The sequence below is a fragment of the Osmerus mordax genome, chromosome 6 (assembly GCF_038355195.1).
Source record: "Osmerus mordax isolate fOsmMor3 chromosome 6, fOsmMor3.pri, whole genome shotgun sequence".
Lineage (NCBI taxonomy): Eukaryota > Metazoa > Chordata > Actinopteri > Osmeriformes > Osmeridae > Osmerus > Osmerus mordax.
In genome coordinates this window covers 10,340,540-10,361,732 of record NC_090055.1, presented here as the reverse complement: position 1 = coordinate 10,361,732, position 21,193 = coordinate 10,340,540, and the positions used below count along the sequence as shown (strand labels likewise).

At 42.0% G+C, this 21,193-nt stretch overlaps 1 protein-coding gene across 1 annotated transcript; it reads right to left on the bottom strand.

Annotated features, from left to right (window-relative positions):
• Positions 1 to 10,647: 10,647 nt before the first annotated feature.
• Positions 10,648 to 19,262, bottom strand: pnp4b (purine nucleoside phosphorylase 4b). Its single transcript, XM_067237965.1, has 5 exons — positions 19,167 to 19,262; positions 14,522 to 14,697; positions 12,597 to 12,787; positions 10,985 to 11,064; positions 10,648 to 10,806 (listed from the first exon to the last, which is right to left on the bottom strand). The coding sequence occupies exons 1-5, from the start codon at positions 19,209 to 19,211 to the stop codon at positions 10,660 to 10,662; spliced, it is 639 nt and encodes a 212-aa protein (XP_067094066.1). The 5' UTR covers positions 19,212 to 19,262; the 3' UTR covers positions 10,648 to 10,659.
• Between the last annotated feature and the right edge of the window lie 1,931 nt (positions 19,263 to 21,193).

Genomic DNA, 21,193 nt, shown 5'->3' with positions numbered 1-21,193 from the left:
AATTGCTACAGATAATCTCTTGGCAAAATGTTTGATTCTGGAGATGAACTAAGGATTGTTTGCAATAAAATGTGGCATTTATCCTAGAAGTCTTATGTCCAAAGCCAACCGTTAGCCTATACTTTGATGTTAATCTTACTTCCATAAAGAGGGCCGTTCAGACCTGATTGTTATGAGGGTCGTTTGTTGATGCTCTCTGCCACAGGAGTGGATTCCATTGAGATGACTTTCCTCCAGTAATTGAAAATTCTTGCTTTTGTCCAACACTTGTGTCCCACTTCTATTTCATTCCCCCTCTCTTGTCTGACGAATTTACAAATCTGAGAAAGAGTCTATGCAAACACATATAGTCTCAAACATACCACAAAAAACTCATTTTTCAAACTGCTCTGCTCTTTCCACCTCGAAATCTGTATCCCTAAGACTGCTACACTGTTTAGGCCATGAAAATAACCAATACCAACCCCCGCCACACAAACACACACACACACACACACATACACACTCACTTGTGTGTGTATTTCACACAGACAGTGTTTGGTGCAATACATTTTAACAGCAAATCAAGAGGTGTCTGGGGCAAACAATGTGTTTACGGGGCCACAGAGAACATGACTTTTCCAAGGAAATCTATTCCCATGCAATACTGTAGGTCTCTGAGGAAAAATATGTAATGCTAAAGTCTGAAATCCAGAAATCTTTAGTGTGTGACTACAAGCAAAGGCACCTTCATAACTATGAAAAGTGTGTGCATGAATGTAAGATGAGTATACATTGATTGTATTGGATAGTAGTACAGTTGATTTTGCCTATGTCTTATGACATTCTCCGCTAGAGAACTGCAGTCGTGCATGAATCCTGTTTTCATGACGGTATCTAGTATGAATGGGTACTGCTGTGTCATGTTATGTTAAGACTGCATTATAAACAGATTTTTTTTTACAGCCCATTTTTTATCCCCACATGACAGGAATGATGACAATGATGATGGTCGTGATGATGAGGACGGCGATGAGGAGGTGGATGATGAGGATGATGATGATGATGATAATGACGATAAGGATGATGATGGCAATTTGGAGGAGGGTTGCTTTTACCACGATCATGATGCAGCTGGTTTCTGCTCCTGGGGCCTTTCCATGACTCAGGCTCGTCACACCTGTCCTTTCCCCTCAATTTCCCATCAGTCAATGGGACAGAATATGACACAATCATTTATCACCTGAACACCCCAGCCCATTGGTAGGTGTCAAGGGCTCATCAGGGCCAGGTCATTATGTAAAGAGACTGTTTACCCTGTTACCCTCTCCTGGATATAAATAAGGTTTAGGTTTATAGATAGATATATTACATAGATAGATAGATAGATAGATAGATAGATAGATGGATGGATGGACAAACAGGGCGACACACACAGACAGGCAGGCAGGCAGGGATGGGCAGAAGCAAGCATGTAACAGAAACATGAATCCATACAGAAGATGCTTTCCACAGTGTGAACAGGCTGCAGCAAAAGAGATCCGTCATACAGTAGGAGGTGTGGTGTAATGAAATGTAACACTGTCACGTCTGAGCATTATCTCTCCTCCTTGTTCCTCTACTCTACGTGCTGTGATACCCCCATCTAAATGACACCCTAAACCCCTGGGTGGGCAGCCACAGAAACGTTGCTTTTCTCTCCTCCATCCACCATGTTTCCCTCCCTCCTTCCCTCGCACCCCCTCCTTCTCTCCAATCCTCCTCCATCCCACTTTCCTCTCTCTTCTCCCCCTTTGTTTTGAAAAATGAACGTTTGACTCGGGCTGCAGCCTGTCTTCAGAGACGTGGCCCCGCTCTTATCACCCTCTGCTGCGTGTCGCCAGTGAGGGTTTGCTGGTCTGCGGGCAGCCAAGGTCGCTGTAACAACACTTTACGGCAGCTGGCACAGCCTTCTTTAGGGTTGGTGTGTGTAGGCGCAGGTTACAAACAACTGCATCCCTGAAATTGTCCTCATAATAGTACCATGCAGGGTGTTCATTGTGTGGTGTATGAGTGTCATGACGGTAAAATGGCTTTTTTTTGCGTGAAAGAAATCAAGAATGAGGTGTGTGAGTGTTTGTGTGTTTGGGTGTGGTGATTGTGCCCTCCCATAACACACATTTGTATAAAAACACAAAGCACAAAGTCAATGGACTGTATTTCAAACACCATCAAACACAATCACCATCAGTACGGGCTGTATCCTCATTACAATAAATCCTGGACAATAAGCCTTAATGATATATGATAATTTCAGCTCTCAACATATTGTTGTTTTCTCATAAGAAACAAATACTTTTTTTCTGGAGAATCCTGACACATCATTATCAGCTGCAAATCTGCATCCATGTCATAAACCACTGCCAAGTGTCAAGCTCTTCTTTTAGGGGCCAGCCCAGAAGTGGAAGGTGTGGCAAAGAGTAGAATGGTGGCCAAACCATTAACACTGCACAGACACAAAACAACATTCTAGCTGAGCATAGGAACATTTCAGTGACAGACATATTCTGAGACAGTGCTTAACTTCAAGAGGTCCTTCCTGCCAGCCTTCATGTGACCGTACACTGAGTCGGTCTGTGTACTGGATAGAAGTCATTGAGCCAGTGTAGTGGGTACTGTTATGGTTGTTTGATATATTTATCAAACATATATGCTGTATAAGTCAAAGTATAAGTATGATTTCTACATGTCTGAAATATGAGGATAGATCACCGTCATCACAACTTTAATACTGTGGCTGACCATTGCTGTAACTGATGTGATTATCTGATGTCAGGAAATAGACCACTATTACAACTGATGTGTTTAATTTGACCACAGGACAAAAATGGGAAATAATTTGATTGCATCTGAAGAATGAGCTGTTTGAGATGTCGTCTCAGAATGCTGTAGTCCGCTGCTGTAGAAGCACTACGAGTGGGTGTATAAAAGCTTGTTGAAATAATTTAAACTTTTGGGAACACACCCAGAGCCTGGTAGAGATTCGACAAAATTGTATTTACTATTTGAGGTTGAGCGCTTACCTCTTGTATCAGTTAAAATAGTGAGCTGTGGCAAACATTTTGTAGGTATTACTGTGAATCTACTGTTTATAATTACTGTGAATACTTGTATCATTGCTACAATGTATGCTTGTATTATTACTGTGTATTACTGTGTGTACTTGTAGTATAACTGTATTATACTTATATATTACTTGTATTACTATTGTTTTACTAGTCTTTGTACTGTGTATACTTGAATCATTACTGTGTGCAATTTTAAGATGTTATTTTTATGTGCATCTTTCTATGTAGATGGTATGGGGACAGTTGTAACAGAATTTTCATCAAAAATCTAATTATTTTATTCTTTAAAAGAGGCCAGACCTAAACAGCAACCACAATGTATTTGTGGAAGCATAATACTCAACCATAACGCCACATCACACATTCCAGAACCACCCTTCCTCCTATTCTGTCACACACATCCTTTTAGTAGTCTCTGGAATTCCTCCCCTCTTTGCCATGATGTTATTACAACACATTACAGTTATTTACAGCACATTACAGTGGCAACATGCAGGCTACATCCCGTGGGTGTCATTGGGCTCCATCTGGTTGTAATGACACCCAGTTCCAGACTAACAGGGGACATGGCGGCATCGCCTGTCTCTACCTCTCACCCCTACCGACCCGTCACGGACTGGCCGGCTCCTCTGTCTGGCGGCAGTGGCTGAGGGACGCGGATGACAGGGATCATTGCCTTGGTCTGAGACTCCCTCGAGGCGTTTTGGTTTGGTTTTAGTACATCATGGCTCCACATGGTTTGGTACAGGTGAGTTTTCATCAGATGGAGAGAGATTTGAAGTTTGTATCTCTTGCTCACTATCTTTCTGTCTGTTTGTCTATCTTGTCTGTCTTTCCTCTCTTTCTTCCTCCCTTCGTCATTCTCTATCTGTCTATTTGTCTCCATCATTTGAAAAACCTGTGTGCAGTGTCCCTTTTGGTCAAGTCCATACAGCAGATCTCAAACACACCATATCAACCAAATTCCAGCTGATGTTGGTGACATTTGACAAATGTTCAATAAACACATTTGGGAGAAATAAATGTTCACTGCCTCACATTCAATCTTGAATCTAAATGCAACAGAGCGTATTTTCCCTCCAAAAAACTAATTAATGGACGGCATGCTAACGATAGTTATTAACAGTTTCCATGAAAGCTGTAAACTTTAATGTAGCATCTGGCCACACATTAGATGACATAAATTCTGACAATGACATCCAAACTTACAATTCAGTATCCAACTGTGGTGTCCAGTAGCTTTGTAATCCTTGTAACCTGTCAGTCACACGCGGGTAGCCAATTGTTTTTTCTGAAAACAATCAAATGTATATTAATGTGGAGGTGAAATTTGCTCTTCTTTTATAGTATTCATTAGTACAAGCTGTTTACAACCTGGCCTTATAGTAGGAAAATGGAAAGTGTTTACCCAGTGGGAGAGCTGGCAGACAGAGAGTGTGAGTAATGTTAGCGGTGTGTCACACAAACAGTATTTCTGTGAAACACACCTGAGGTGGCCCATCTCCAGCCTTGGTCACCTGTGAGACGACATGTGGGCTCATTATGAATAATGAATGACCAGGGAAATGTCATGAGTAAATGTAAATATTACAGGAACATCACCCTGTTCAGCCTACTGACTTGAACCACAACAAGGCCGGTATTCACTTGATGATTTGTCATTATTATGTGAAGAGTTGATGTATACTGAAATGTCATTAAGGCATACTATGCAATTTAGCAGTATTTATTGGTGTTTAGAATTGCACCATAAACAGTTTATAATTTAATTTGAGTGATAATATCCTACATCATTTGTTTAGGAATAATGATAATAGAGTTTCCCTTGTGGGAATTGTTTTACAAATGCAGGGATTCATTGTACAAAAAAAGTATATTATAGTTTATATGAAACTATAGTTTATTGGCATTCGTGCAGTATGTTGGTGGTAGTACTGTACATGCAGTGATAGCATGATAACCAGTATACTTTATTAGTATTCTTGCTGTGTATGTTGGGGATGTTGCACCACAAACTGTTTAGGGAGTCCTCCCAGTTGTAGTGACACAGTCTCTACAGATACCAACAACAGTCTGTGTCATGCACAAGCAATGCTTTTTGCGCTTCTGTGAGCCTGTTCTCTACAGACAGGCAGTGTCACACCATTAACTCCAGGGCTCTCTGTGCATCGTGCTTTGCATTCAAATACCGTCACTAGCACACCTCTGAAACGCTATGTATGCAGTACAGCTATAACTGGACCTATTGAGGGAGCCCTCAAAAGATCAGCAGAAGTATCTTGTTCAGATTGGGACCAAAACTGACGTTAACTTAAACTGTAAACTAAGATGTGAAGCTGTGTAATCTGGATTAAAATGAGATGTCTGAGAAAGTCATTCAATTCAAGCATAAATGCAGTTGAGTAGATTCGGTTAGAGTGTTTTTCACAGGGCGAATCGTTTCCTAGTGTCTCTGACATTCTAGTCAAATAAATATTATTTGTGTTATTTCTACATAAGCCTCTGCAACTATTCTATCAGGCAAGCCCATTTCTAAATAGATGTACTCCAGTACAGAACATGAAACCCCAAAGCAAAACCCACTCCCAGGCTCTCACTATAAAGTCCTGTGATACAGACCTCTGTGCTTTCTTTTTCTTAATGTTTATGTTGCTGCCTTAGTCCACAGCGCCTGCTCTTGTCTTCAAAGCTAAGATCAGATGTATTTACTCCCATCCGGAAATAGTCCCCTTGCTTCCCTCGCCTTGCTGTTAGTCTAACTGTAGGGGCAAAACAATAAAACACCTGTACATTAGCCAAGCTTGCCAACTCATTTCCTCCTCTGCCTGGGTGTGTGCCAGTCCAATCAGTAACTCAACAGACTTCTCCAGTTATTATTCAACTGAGCCTGAGTGTCTACTGTCTGGATGAGGATGGAGGGCTCATAAAATGCCCAGAATTTCTGAATAACAGTCTTCTTCACGTATTTTCTTTTCTTTTTACACACAGCATAAATCCTCAAGATGCAATATTGCGAGACAGTGTTGTAAACTCTGGCGGCAGCCAAGTAATACTGGGGCTGTCTGGGACATCCTCCGCCCCGTCCATTTTTCTTTACGGTTTGGAATCCACCAGATGAGCCCAGACCCCACAGTATCAGGAATTAAGGTTTAAACCTAGGAACCAAAACTTTGCACAAATATGTACAACCTCTCATATTGGCTGATATTCTGTTATGACTGACATATTCCTATGATGTCACATTTTACGCATTTCCCATAACGCACCACAGAGCATTTTTATTTCTCACTTCGAGTTATTAATTCCCTTTCCAGCTTTTTGGCGCCCTTGACTCTTTGAGATCAATGAATGGGTGGGATTTTCAATGATGGATTTCACCTTAAACCTCCTTCTAAGAGATGGGTTGTTAGCTTCAATGGGAAGCCAGGAGGGCACACAGATCTAACTGAATGGCATACATTTTCTGCTGAGTCGTATTTCAATGTTTTCTTTTTTGCATGATTTGGAATTCCAGTTGCTTTGGCATCCCCTTTTGTATTTGACACTAAGCAGACACTGTTGGATAGTTATCCTTTTTCCAGAATATGGGGTTGAGTACTGTTCATTTGACCATATTGGCTCATACTTAGGAACCTTAAAAGGAAGTTCTCCTATGGGACACGTTACAGCACTGACGTCAGATAAGTCAGATACCCACTATATAATGCTTTTTTTCAGAACTAAGCCTTACTGTTTCCATGGAAATTATCATGATATTGGATGTCCTGTCCATGGTAAAGATCTGCCGAACACTCTTTCTCTGTAAGTAAAATACTGACAAATAATTCAACAATTGTTGTTTTTTAGTTAACATAAATTAGAGTGAGACATACATGAGGTCATAATTGCCAGTTAGCAGGTACGGCATCCAACATGAAGCAGGTTGAAATGAGGTTTTGCCACTGTTGAAACAAACATTTACATTTAGCAGATGCTCTTATCCAGAGCGTCTTACAGTAAGTACAGGGACATTCTCCCCCAAGGCAAGTAGGGTGAAGTGTCTTGCCCAAGGACACAACTTCATTTGGCACGGCCGGGAATCGAACTGGCAACTAGCCACCTGACTCCCCAAACACGTTATTTAGCCTTTTGCGCATCTCTGGGATTTCAAATGAAACACATAGGAAAGATTAGTTATTTTCATTTGAAAAGATAAATGTTAATGTAAAAGTATGTTGTCAAATTAATTATTAAGCTTGGCCCCGGATTGTTGAACATTCATCTGTGGGACTTACAAGTGAATAATGAAATGAAAAGAATCATAGAACTGATAATGGAAACATGAGGTTACTCTGACAATGGCTTTATTTATGTGTACATTAATCGGGCAGATTAGTTAACAGATTAGTTAGCCACATTTAGTTACAGACAAGGAGGTTGTATGTTTTAACTATGTAATACTACTGTATTAAGGTATTATTACAAAACAGATTAACTTAATTAAATAGATAGAAAATGCACATCACAACTGGAACTTCAGTCTACTATATACTACGTTGTTTCATCTACAGCATGCACAGTTTAGATTTTGATAAATGTGTGCTGTGTTGTCTTGAGTTTGTCAAAAAACATAACTATCATTCTTTGACAGATTTGCAAATAACCAACCGGTGAATTGATAAGTAACGCAGCAATAAAACAAACACGGAAATTGCCTATTTGATTGCAATTTGTGATAATATGTAAAACAAAAAACTGTCTGCTTCTTCTAAAAGCAAATTCATTAATGGGAAAGCATTTACATAATTAAATATTACTGATAAAAAGTCAATGGCTTGATGATTATGAATGTGCATGAATATTTATGATTTAAGACTCTTAGGTTTAAAAGAGAAACATCAAATTTTTGCTTTACTCATGCTCTTGGATTCTTGTAAATGGAATAACTATTGAGGCTGCCTTTAAATAGCCTACTTCTAACACCAGTGACAATGAGATGCAAAATGCACACCATATTTATACTCATCAGACAATTCATGTGTTGCCAAAACTACATACATGTAATTTAGGAATGTATCTATTTATCATTAAATGTTAAGGTAAGGTAAGTAAATCATTCAATATTTATGGAAACACACACCTCACCTACCTGAAAACAAAGCCTTAGTCTTTCCTTTTGGTTTTCAATAACAGTAGATACACAGTAGGCTATAGTTTGCTTAACCTTAGCTAGCAAGCTACCCACATCAGTTGTACTAAAGCCATCTGATGTCTGTGGTGGTGGCTAACTGACAAAGCTATTCAGAAAGTTTCAAAATAGGGAAATGTACAAGAGAAAGCATGTGTGTTTAACTAGGAAAACCAGCAACCAGTCACTGCAACAATATAGCCCACCATTCTTTATTAAGCTAGCTAACGGTTGGCTGAGAGATGGAGCCTTAGATCACTCAATCAGGTACTGTACTAGGTAAAATAACAAAATAATCACTCATTCTGTATATCGTTATAGGGTCTTTGGTAATCATGGAGATAATTTGCATTTCCTCATTGTGACAAGGAGGCTAGGGGAAAGAGAAAAAAACAACAATTTATCCTGATGAGTCAGCAATTTCCTTAGTGTGAAAATCAAAAGTAATGATTGTGATCGAACTCCTTCCCTAACCCCCCCCCCCCCCCCCCTGCCTTGTTTGGCTGGGCAGGTTAGTGTGAGTGATTTGTCCAGGGATCTCATAACTGTATTTATAAATGATCCCTTTGTGAGACGCCACCAATCCATCTCCAAATTGTTTTACAAAGTATGTCATTCTTCACCAAGGCCCATTAGGACTGAGTTTATGGCATAACTGCTAGAATCAGTCTATATGGAACTGTGACCTATAGTCAACAAAAGCTAAGATTGTTAGAGTCAGAGTGAAAACAGTACAAAGCTTCATATACTTTGCTGCTCTTATTTAGAACAGATAATTAGGTAAACTGTTTCTGGTCCCAATTGTAATGTAATTGTAATGTAATTATAACGTAATTGCTCATCAAAGCTGAGGTCAGTACAACAGTTTTTTACACACACATCTACAGTACACACACACACGCAATTGCAAACAAATAGGCAGTCTAATTGATTTATGATTCTTTTTATTTATATATATACAACAATATGATGTCATTAAACACATCTGTGTCCTGCAAGCCTTATCACTACAGTGCAGGGGATGACTCTGCATAACTGTGGCTGAAGAAGCCCAGTAAATATCGGCTGTGTGCACTTATATTTTCCATTTGTCGTTCTCTTGTTTAGCATTTATAGGTGTATGTCACATAGTTTCACTTAGATTAAAGTGGAGCTCAGAAATGAAAGATTGTGATAAAACAAATGGGGGGCATTTTCTCTCTATGTGGTTGAACATGACTGTAAAAATGTTTTTATGGTGTGCATATAATTCCAAATCGGTAATGATATGTTCATTTAAAAAGACTTCCATAAAAATTGTGAAGATTGAACTACTCAAACTATTTCTGTTAATTTGAAAAACTTAATGAAGCACTTAATATAGTATTGGGCTCTTGCTATAAACAATGTCAGAAAATAAACATGATAATCACACAAAAGCAGCTGGGGCACAAAACTAATCACTTAAGAAGCAGTTTTTCTGTGACCAAACAACAGCTAAGGAAGAAAAATCTGATTTGAAGAGAATTATTATCATCTGGATATTGGTTTGGTTGTGTATCTTTTGCACACCATCTGTCATTAAATGCAATTTTCTGGTTGGAGGGTTTTCATATGTACTGTACTTCACGGAGAAAAACATTTGTGGTGTTCGTTTATCATCCTCCCCTCTCTCCCTTTCTTTACATCACCCTGGCTCTCACTTCTTTCAATATCTACAGTCTTCCTCTCCCTTCTCATTTTTCTCTCTCTTTCTCTCTCTCTCTCTTTCTCTCTCCCTGTCTCTCCCTCTACGCTTTCAGGTAGTGCCACTGCTTCAGTTGAGGTTAAAAATACTATTAAATATCCTCGTTTCAGTGCTTAAGATTATATCTTCACATATGCTTAAAAATTTTTAACATTCTGGCTCTGTGGGGAAAAAAGCTTAAGATGGCTTTAGAAATTTAATTACATCCAAAAAGGGGTTTCACTTCTTGTATTTTGTTAAGAATACTAGATCGAGAAGTTAGAAAAGACTTGTGCAAAGAAAGGTTTATTTCTGTGTGTATGCTTGTGTGTGCACTTGTGGTTCTATCCATCTCTTGGGCTTTTTCTACACCTCTCTACCTCCCCCTTTCTTTCTCTTCCCTTCTCTCTTATCCACCCGAGCATCTATCTCCAGGTCCCTCAACCCATTTTTCACCTTCCCCTCGCTCTCATACTAGAAATATCTCCTGTAGATCGGCTCCACCTCTCCTCCACCTCTCGCTCCCCTCCTCTTGCCACCTCGGTTCTCCCACTCTCCTCTTCATCTCAGCATTACTCCTTTTACACTCCTCTTCCTCTCCCCTGCCCACCTCCCACCCTACATCCCCCCTCCTATCCCCCTTTCACATTTTACTCCTCCACCTCTCCTGCCTCCCTTCCTCACCCTCCCTCTCCTCCTCCTCAGTTGCTGTTGATACCCTGGTCCACATGGTGGGAGCGAGCAATGAGGGTGTTGAGCATCTGCTGCAGCATCTCCGCGCGCATCTTGCTGATCTGGAGAACCTCCTCGTGGTTGACTTTCTCCTCGCGACTGTAGTCCAGCGACACCTAGGAATAATCCCACAGCACGCCCCCCGCCCCCCCAAAAGAACGTTTATTTACAGTGAACATTGCTAATCTATGCAGTTCAAAGTTATTTGGTGGAGGACTGTGTGACTGTGTAGTCAAAGTCAATGTTATGCTGGGAATATACACAATTGAATATGGAACAGAATAGATGTCAGACCTTGTTGGTGATTAGGGACAGGCCAAAGACTCGCAGGCCACAGTGTTTAGCCACCGTCACCTCTGGCACCGTGCTCATACCTGTCCAGAAGAGAGGAGGGCAGTGGGGTAGGGGGGATAGCAGATATGGGGGGGGGGGTAAAGAGTTCAAGGATTGGAAAAACAGATTGGATGTCGAGGACAGTGCAAGCAGGGGATGTTGCAAGAAGAAGAATGAAGGCACGAAGGAGGTAAGATCAGAGAACGGGATGAGAAGGGAAAGGTTGCGTGTGAGGATGGGAGAATGCCAGTGGCAGGGGAGGATGGGGGAAAGGGCATTTGGGGGAGGAGGGGGAAGGCCTTTGATTAAATGGCAATTAATCCAGTGGTGAAAAACACTCAACGGGGGGTTTGGTTGTGGGTGCCGTAGGGTCACTGTACATGTTTGTGTGTGTGTGTGTGTGTACAGTATGCAAGTACACAAGTGATCATGCTACGCTAATTCATTAGCCTCTCCCTCTGTGTTGACCCCTAGTTAAGGCAAGGTCCCATTCCCACTCTTAACATTTAATGAGAAAACCCTTCAGGAGACACTGGCAGGCCACTGTGAACATATCATGAGTTCTACAATCATGAGGGGCATGCTGAAGTATAAACAAACAAAAACAAATATGCAATTAGAGATAGAGAGATGCACAGTAAGCTACTTCAGAGAATACTCTGGTACAGCCTCTATACTCCTCCAATAGAAGAGCAACTCCCCCCCCTTCCCCCAAAAAACGATGCCTGTTCCAGTGAAACTGATTCAATGACAGACATATATTTTAATTAAAGCATAGACACAGACCCTAACCCTATGTTGTAACCATCAAAAATTAAATCCATAACACGAGACTGTAGCCTATTAACAAATGCAAGGTCACAAATGCAAGGAATGCAAAATGGCCCCCAATACTTTGTTGCTACATGGCTACAACGATCTATGATCATGAGTCGCAACGTGGGAATAGACAGATCTGTGGGGGACTCAACAATAAAATATGGCTGTGAGTATCAGACGTGGCACATTATTACAGGTACGGCTATGTTAGTGGATCTGACAGCTATTTGCTTCTGGATCAGACCAGCCGACCAATTAGCATCCCAGCGTGTAGCGGCCTCTGTTGACCTAATAGCTACGCTAATTACTATGCTTCGCCTCTGTTAGAGAAGCTAAGTCATCATTTATTAACGAGCCCACCGGGGGGGGGGTTACGAGGTACGGCCAATTAGTAGATTAGTGCATGTGGTTTCGCTCAATGTGTTTGGAGTTTACAGAGTCCCGTGGTGGACGATGTCTCGCTCCTGTTTGGAGTGTAGCAGGCAGTGCAACTGACTGCCGAGCAGGAGGTTGTGGGCTCAAAATGTACCCTGCTACAAAGTGCTACAAAACTGATAGGATAGGGGGGAATTCCCATGACACTCTGTATGGTTGGTGGCGACAGAATAGCACCCTTTACACTCATTTCAACCCAAAATGGTTAGATCTCAAGAAATACTGAGGTAATTAGCCATGGGTAATAGGCAAGCAGAGAAAAAGACATTTTGGGACAGGACCTGAGACAAATATTTGCCAATGTTGTGTGTCCCCTCACCAACAGAGTCACACCCCAGGATTTGCAGCATGCGGGCCTCCGCAATGGTCTCAAAGTTGGGCCCGCTCACCATGCAGTACACCCCCTCTTGGACAAAGTTGCTATAGCCCAGCTCAGCGCTGATATCCATGGCTAGCTTCCTCAGGTCCTTGCTGTAGGCATCTGACATGCAGGGAAAGCGGATCCCGAACCTGTTGGTTTACAGATACAGCTCAATACCATCTAATCCATATGACCTTTAAATGACCTATATAGGTGACTATGGGCATTACAGGCGACTGTGGAGTGGATGCTCTCTCACCGATATACTCTAGCAACATGGCTTTGTTTTCCCCCTCAAACTGGGAATATTTATTTTCCAATACCTGATTTAAAATTCAAATTTCCAGTTCATTTTAACGATTACTATTGTAAAGCATTTCATGTTTCGACTGACCCCAACTGTAGTGGATAAGTGCGTGACTGCTAAATGACTAAATGTAGTGCAAACTGAACTGGTAGGATGCAACAGGTTACATGTAGCATGACACAGTACACTAAAGCAAACTCATTTGAAAGCAAATCTATGAAAACTGTTACATTTACATTTAGCAGACACTCTTATCCAGAGCAACTTACAGTAAGTACAGGGACATTCCCCCCAAAGCAACTAGGGTGAAGTGCCTTGCCCAAGGACACAACGTCAATTGACACGGCCGGGAATCGAACTGGCAACCTTCAGATTACTAGCCCGACTCCCTCACCGCTCGGCCATCTGACTCCTGACTGTTCTTATCTTTTCTCCCTGTACATTTACAAAGCATGGATGTGAGTAACCATGAACATGACTTTTGGAGTCATTTTAGTTCTGGAAATAAATTGAATTGTGTATTATACTGTATGTCTTGATGGGTTTGTGGGCAGTGGTAAATGACAGGCGCGTTCCTTATCAATATTGCAATGGTGTAAACTAGATTTCTGACCCTCTCCTTCCATCACTTTTGTACATTCTCATTTCTCATTCTATTTCCTCATTATCTTAGCATCTCTTTCTTTCCTTCTACTTCACCCTAGTTGACACGTTTCCCCCCCCCCCTTCTCCATTACTTGAAAGACAAATTCATTTTTCCTGCTTCCCCTGACGTCCTTCACCTCCTCTCTCACCCACACTCCCTCTCATCCTTCCTCCTTTTGTTCTCCACCTCTTTCTCGGAATCCCTCCATTCCATTTGTGTTCATCGTTTTGGGGTATTCATTGGGTGGTATTCTGTGAAGCACTCATCCTCTCCTCTCTTTTCCCTTTCCCTCTCTTTCCATCTCTCTTGTACCATTAAATATTGTGGCTTTTGCTTCACCCAACCCTCTTTGTACCCCCTACCCCCTTTCTACTTTCCCCCCTTCCTTTCTCTCCATCCATTTCTCTCTTTTGGGCATGTTGCTTTTAATTCGAATGACACCACACACACTCACACACAGAATGATCTTCCTCTCTTTTTCTCTTTACCTGCCCCCCTTCTCTCTCTCTCTCTCTCTCTCTCTCTCTCTCTCTCTCTCTCACTCTCTCACTCTCACTCTCACTCTCACTCTCACTCTCACTCTCACTCTCTCTCTCTCTCTCTCTCTCTCTCTCTCTCTCTCTCTCTCTCTCACTCTCTCTCTCTCTCTCTCTCTCTCTCTCTCTCTCTCTCCCTCCATCTCTCTCTCTCTCCCTCCATCTCTCTCTCTCTCCCTCCATCTCTCTCTCTCTCTCTCTCTCTCTCTCTCTCTCTCTCTCTCTCCCTCCCTCCATCTCTCTCTCTCTCTCTCTCTCTCTCTCTTATTGGCACCATGCAGTGGATGTTACCCTCTCCCCCAACCCCAGTTCCTCCATTTCCCTCCCCCTGTCTTTTCATTCCTTTTCTCTTCCCCTCTGTCCATTTCATCCTCTCCCCCCTCCCTTGTCGTACCGTTCGTCATTAGGTCCGCACAGCGGGTGCTGCCCGGCGAAGCCTGGCAGGTTAATGTGGTCCTTGATGATCATGATGTCGCCCACTTTGAAGTCCTGGCACAAGCCGCCTGAGGCGTTGGTCACTATGATGGTCTCGACGCCCAGGAGCTTGAAGATCCGCACTGGGAACGTGACCTGGGGGGGCGGGGGTGTGGCGGGGGGGGGGGGGGGGGGGGGGGGGGCGCAGAGACAAGGGGAGTGGAAGGCAGGGATGAAAGAGGTTGGTGGAGAGGAGAGGGTGTGAAGTCGGGTTGGGGTGAAGGAGCAAGGAGAAGAAATGGAGAGAGTGTAAGAGGGGAAAAATGTGGAGGAGAGATAGATGAATGTTTGTAGAGAGATGGAGAAACACAGGTTTGGGAGGGGACGAGAGGGTGGAAGGGATGCAAATGTAGTCTATGCTAATTGAGAGCTGAGGAGAATTCTTCGATAAATTCCGTTTTACGTATGGTGTTGCAGGGCATGCGTGCACTGGGTTTGTATGTCCGTGCATGTATGCCAGACTTTGTGTGTCCATGTGTAAACATCCATCTTTGCAGGTTTGTGTGAATGTGTGTGTGTTTGTGTGAGTGTGCATGGACAATGACTCATGTAGTTGCTAGAATTTGGCAGCTTGGGCACCAGGGGTGGCTGTCATCCTGCAGTGTAGTAATTGGTGAATATGTTTCAATGCCAAATCACCTTTGCAGCTGCTCTCTATTTCTCCTCTCTCCTTGTCACCCTCGCTCGCCACCTCTCTGGCATGACCCCCCCACTTTTCTGTCTATGCTCCGACGGTCCACTTCAATAACCTCTCTTGTTGAACTCTCTCCTTCTTTCAGTCTCCCAATCCCCTTTGAATCCCTTTGCGCCCCCCCTCTACCTAACAACTCTCTGTTTGTGCTTATTTCTAGTTCAGTATTTATACTACGTCAGCACGTTTGTGTTTGACGTATTAGTGTCTTATATGTAAGCATACTACACGTGTATTTGGCTGTTCAGTGTGTATTTAAGTATTTTTGCCGTTGTACTGCAAATCTAGCACTGAAGCAAACTGTATAGCTCCAATGAGAATGCTCATCCCATGCTATCGTTAGCAGAATGAAGAAAAGGCACTTCTCATTGTGAGAGATTAATAGAAAGACAGAGAAAGAAGGAGGTCATGGAGGGACGACAAAGCCAGCCAGTTAATTAACCGAGCCGTGCATCCCACACTGCAAGGGAAGGATATGAAAAACACCTCAGACTACACTGATAGGGAATCAGTGGAGGAACGTTTCTGTTCGTATGTGTCTGTGTGCATTTGGATGTGAGCAATGTGTTTGCATTTGTGCCCTATTCCTGTTTTTTTCCATCCAAGCATGAAACTGAGCTGAAAATAGCTTTTCTTCAATCTAGAGTACCAGCAGTCTCCTACGACCCATGCTAGAGACTGTGAATGGACCACCAACATGGTTGGTGCACCATCCAAGTGTTGCGCTATAAAACGTGTAAACATTTGCAATTGCCGTCTTTTAAAGACAGCTACAGATGATGTTTGTTTTCAAGTGCCTGATTTTGGCATACTTGTGACCAGCAATTCTGTGGTTGATGGGCGGATCGTTTTTGGGCTGCAGGAGCCAGCATGTCACAGTTTCAGCTGTGGACAAGGGTTGATGGAGTGTATCGACACCCTGGTGTCACATCACCCAGTGCTGTCGGATAGTATTGTGTGTCTGACAGAGAGAGGGAGAGAGAGAGCGAAAGAGAGAGCTGAGTGTGAGAAAGTGAGAGAAAGTGAAAGAGAGTGAGAGAGAGAAAAAGTGAGAGAGAACAAGAGGGAGAGACTTCCTCAGTGCAGTCCAACAGCACAAGGAAAAAGAGAGGGATGGGAGAAAGAGAGCCGAACCCAAGAGTAAATGCACAGCTCTTTTACGTATGAGAGAAAATGAATTCATATCTAGTATGTGCTTCAGTTTGTTTGTGATGAAAGGGAGTGTGAGAACAACAGAGACAGAAGGAGGAGTGGAAGGCAGCCTGAAACCACAGCTGCATCGGTTGCATGCGCGCTGAGGTAAATTTAGCAGAAATTGATTTGTCGCTTTGTCTGGGCTATTGAGCCATGGAGCAAGGGCTCAACACACCCAGAAACCTCTTCAGTTCCTCTCTGCTAGCTACGTACACCACATTAGCCTTTGCCAGTAAACCATGTCAATTCCATCTCAATAGGGTAAAGATACTACTTTGCTTGACTTTTTTTCCAGAGTCCAAGTCTGTGAGTATTTGCTAAGGCCTGACAGGTACACGCTATAAGGCTGCCTCAGATTATCTGACGGGCTATCTTGTCCTTGGTGTGCTCAGATCAGTGGAATGAGAGAGAGGATGAGGCCAGGTGGAGGTTTTACAGGGAGCTCTTTGAGGCAGGGAGATGAGGAGTCTCTCTTTCTTTCCTTTGCCCTTTCTTCCTCTCTAGACACCTAAAAGCAAACAAAATAAGAAACAATGCGACTAACCTTTTCTCCAAGATCATGGTTGATGAAGGAAGTATAACATCTAGCACCCTTGTTGGGTTGAAACAGCGTCACTAATATCTCATCTCGTCAATACACCTTCTGTGTCTCCTCAGGCTTTTATAGACTACATATCATACCATAAATCGTCTGTTTATGGTCAAATGCAGTCTTTGTGGATAGGGTCAGGGATAAATGGCAAAGCATGGCCATGGCTATCTCAAAACAGAATTGCCAAGAAAAGCAAAGCCGCTGTGTAATACAGCAGTTATCAAAGCCAGCCATTTTAGTGATAAATGTGTGCTTATTTTTCTGAGGGACAAGAAACCTTATGTTGTTTGGCCCCAATGACTGACTGGGGCAACACATTGACCCTAGGTAAAAGTTAAAAAAGCTTTACGCATCACTAATGCCCCCAGCATCCCACGGCCATGAAGTTTGATTCTAATATATCATGTCATGTTGTCAGTGCCGCAATTACTCCGCAAAAACTCGCCATGCCAGTCTGGACGACACAAGATTCCTCAGCAATCTACTGGAGGAGGAATCCTTGACACCCTGTGCGATGGCTAAATGATTCCCCCCTGGGACGTGTGCGTCTGTAAAATTCCGCTCCGCTGAGACTGCAAGGGTGACAAGGACTTAAGGGAGAGTTGAATTGATGCTGTCTGGACTGAAACTGTGTAGGGGGAGGAAATAGATAGGGGCACGACATGGATCAATGTCATTAAACTTCATGGTGACACCATGAATATGCTGTTCTTGGGCTGATAGACAAGGGCTAAGAGCTGCAACCAGGCCAAAGTTCGCCCTGGCTGTATTACATTTCATTGCAGTACTCGTCATGTGAGAGGCACTTAGTCAAACACGTTAAAATGAATGTGTGACATTACTAAAGATGAGAAAAACGTTACATATACGTTTTTACAAAGATTTCTTCCTATTTTCCCCATGTTTTTCTTTCCCTTATTTGTACTTTGAATAGGGCATGCAGTATACATTTGACTTTTTCATGGCCTCGACTTGAACTTGATTTAGTTTATTTTGGGAGGACGAGGTGTCATGAATTCTGATATTGGTCCACTCTTGATTGATGCTTGTCATGCCTTATCCACTTATAGTACGTCACACCAGCCCTTTCGCTGTAACATCCATTACTATTGCCAAGACGTCCTGTGGGGCTCACAATAACCTTCATTTAGTTCCATCGAGCAATAGGTCTTACATAAGTAGTGGCAACCCTTGCCTTTCTCAACATTTTGTATATTAAAATATACAGTCCTCTGCAAAGTCAGCATTTGCCCGCCCAGTGTTAAACCAGCACCCTCCTGCTCTGTGCCACACTGATTGTGACAGATAAAGTTAATGGACCAAGGCCGAGGTGTCAGCCCCTCTCTGTTATACAAATAGGAGCAGTATTCCTTCAGTTCACATGACCTTGCAGAGCCAAAATGGAGGCTCATTAGCGTGGCGTTCCAATCCAAAGGGCACCATTTTGTGTCACACTTTACTTATTTTGGATGCCGTATATGAGCAAAGCACACGCCAGTGATGAATATTTCAAAACATCCTTTCTCTCCATTTGTAGGACCGGGTAAGGGTTATATATGAGGGTGGAGCAGGCCTATTCCAGTGAGGCGAGAGTATACAGATGGTAAACTAAATGCAAAGAGAAAGGTAGCACAGGAGAGAAAAGAGAATATTTGAATAAAGCAAATTTGCTCTTGTTGGATGTTTGTAATGTGATATGGTTTGATGTTTAAGGTGACAGAAATATAGAATGCTGATGGGTCACATGTATGAATCCTGTCACTGGGAGTGTAGAAGGGTTTGGTATCATGCTTATGGTGTTTGTGTGTTTGTAGGTACATGCTACCAAACACTCCTGGCTGTATTGATTTATAGGAAACTGTTCAGTGATTGAAACACCCAGAACAATTGTTATGTCTTTCTTTAATTCATCTAATTAGAATAATTAATACTTCACCAGTGTTTAAATGTACTACTGAAAGCTTGATAGCAAATTTAAAGTACAATTTAAGAGTTAATGGTTAATGGCGTTGTATTTGTGTGTGCTTGTGGGGGATCCTGCAGTCTATTTTTCACCACTCCTTGGAGACGATGACCATTTGCACTTACCTTACACAGAGAGTAACCCTCATACAGGTGAAATCTGCCCTGCATGAAGACACAGGACTTGTCCTTCACATTCCCGAACACCAGACATCCCTCATGACCGGGAACTGTGAAGACAGTAGATACATGAACAAGAGAGCAGCAGGATTTCTTTGGACATTTTGAGGAACACAGTCCAGTACTACTGTGTACTCGCAATAAGTTGCACCTTCCATACATTTTCAGAGGTAGAATCTAAATGAATGTTAGGGCTGCACTACCACATGGAACAGCAGGTACACAAAATCCTACAGTTTTCACGTGACTAGGATATATACCTACAGTGCATCACAACAGTGAGGCAAATCCCAAGTCAATCATTGATACATCCATATGTTAGGTTTTGTATGTTTTTTTTGCAGTGGAAGAGATACTGTACTGTGGTTGGCTGCTCTGCTGTAGAGTTATGTTCAAGGATTTGAAGGAATTAAGGTCATGTGGACTCGAGTAGTAGTCAGAGGTGAATGGTTGGTCCCTCCAGCCCCAAATGTAAAACGTTTACATTAAGATGTTCTTAAAGAAAATATGTCACAACAGGCAAGAGGGGAGTAATTTCTGAGTATTATTTATTTGAACAGCTCTCCATTACTAATGGAAGCATAACAACGCTTTAACGAGCTGGACAGGATTAGTCGTTCATGAAACGTTTGGCGATGTGATAAAGCGATTCATGCTTTTTCATGGACAGTTTTGTCGGTGATAAAGCATTTGTCTAGACAGCACATTACCTGGACCATTGGTATTAACTGTTTGGGACATTCTTGATTCATTACCATATATTACAGCTCTGTATGAGTACATGGGACTGAAAAAAGGTAAATCGATTAGACAGAGTTTACAAACTGAATGAGGCATTGAGTATTGCAGTTATTAAAATATGAATGTAAATATTTGAACAACCAACATGTTCTATTCCAAAGCGTTGGGACTGCTTGTATTTCCACATCTCATTTTTTATTTTTGTACAAATGAACTAGCTAGCCTGTTATTCATTTTAACAGTGTACGTGAAACACTTATGCTATTGCCTAAGCTTAACTGACATAGATATGGTCAAAATAGAAATTGTGATTGGCAATTTATTTAGAAGCGGGTTGTAGAAAACAATCTGGTTTTGTACTGGTGAAACCCCTATTTACTGAAACTCTAATAGGAAACACCTTTTAAAAGTGGCAAAGCGAGCAGTCCTAAACATGAGTTTGTCTAATTGATACTTTCTCTTTTGCACAGATCTTCCTGATTCCACAAACAATGGAGAGTAGCTGCAACCGAACAGTCTGTGTTTACCTGAAATCACACAAGTTCTGTAAATAGATTTTTTCCACCAATGTTTTATTTACTAAGACAGTACCAACACTAATAATGCTTAACTGAACATCAATTAGTGTTTATAATGACAAACCTTAACTGGAGCCTTTCAACACTCGGCTCCAAACCAAGTCTGACAAGCTTAAATTAGCCAGAAAATAACGAGGGAAGATTGGGACATGAAGTGAATTAGAATGGAGAGTAATTTGAAAAATGTCAGCGTTCCAATCAAGACTGCCCCTCAAACACATGAACGAAAGCTTCTTGTGCATTCATGGAGTTTGTGTTGTTTTGAAAACAGAGCCAATTAGAGTCAATTTCCATGTAAGTAAAATGTTTTTAGCAATGAAACACCAGCTATTGCTTGTATTTATTGACACACCCGCACACAATTTTTCACAAATTCTTTACCATGATAATAATGCAAACACCATTAGGTTCATCTGATCACTTACTGAGTCATGATACATTTACCTCTGCATCATGAATAATTGAATATGTCCAAGAGATCATGATAAGAAGTCCCTCTGGCAGATATTAGGGACTATTTTTACTCAAGTCATAATCTTTTATTCATGTGCTGCAGTTCTTCATTCTAGCTGGTTGTGATTTGTTACAAGCTGGGCACCACTTTGACAAACGCACAATAGAAAAAAATACACACACACACACCCAAATGCATTC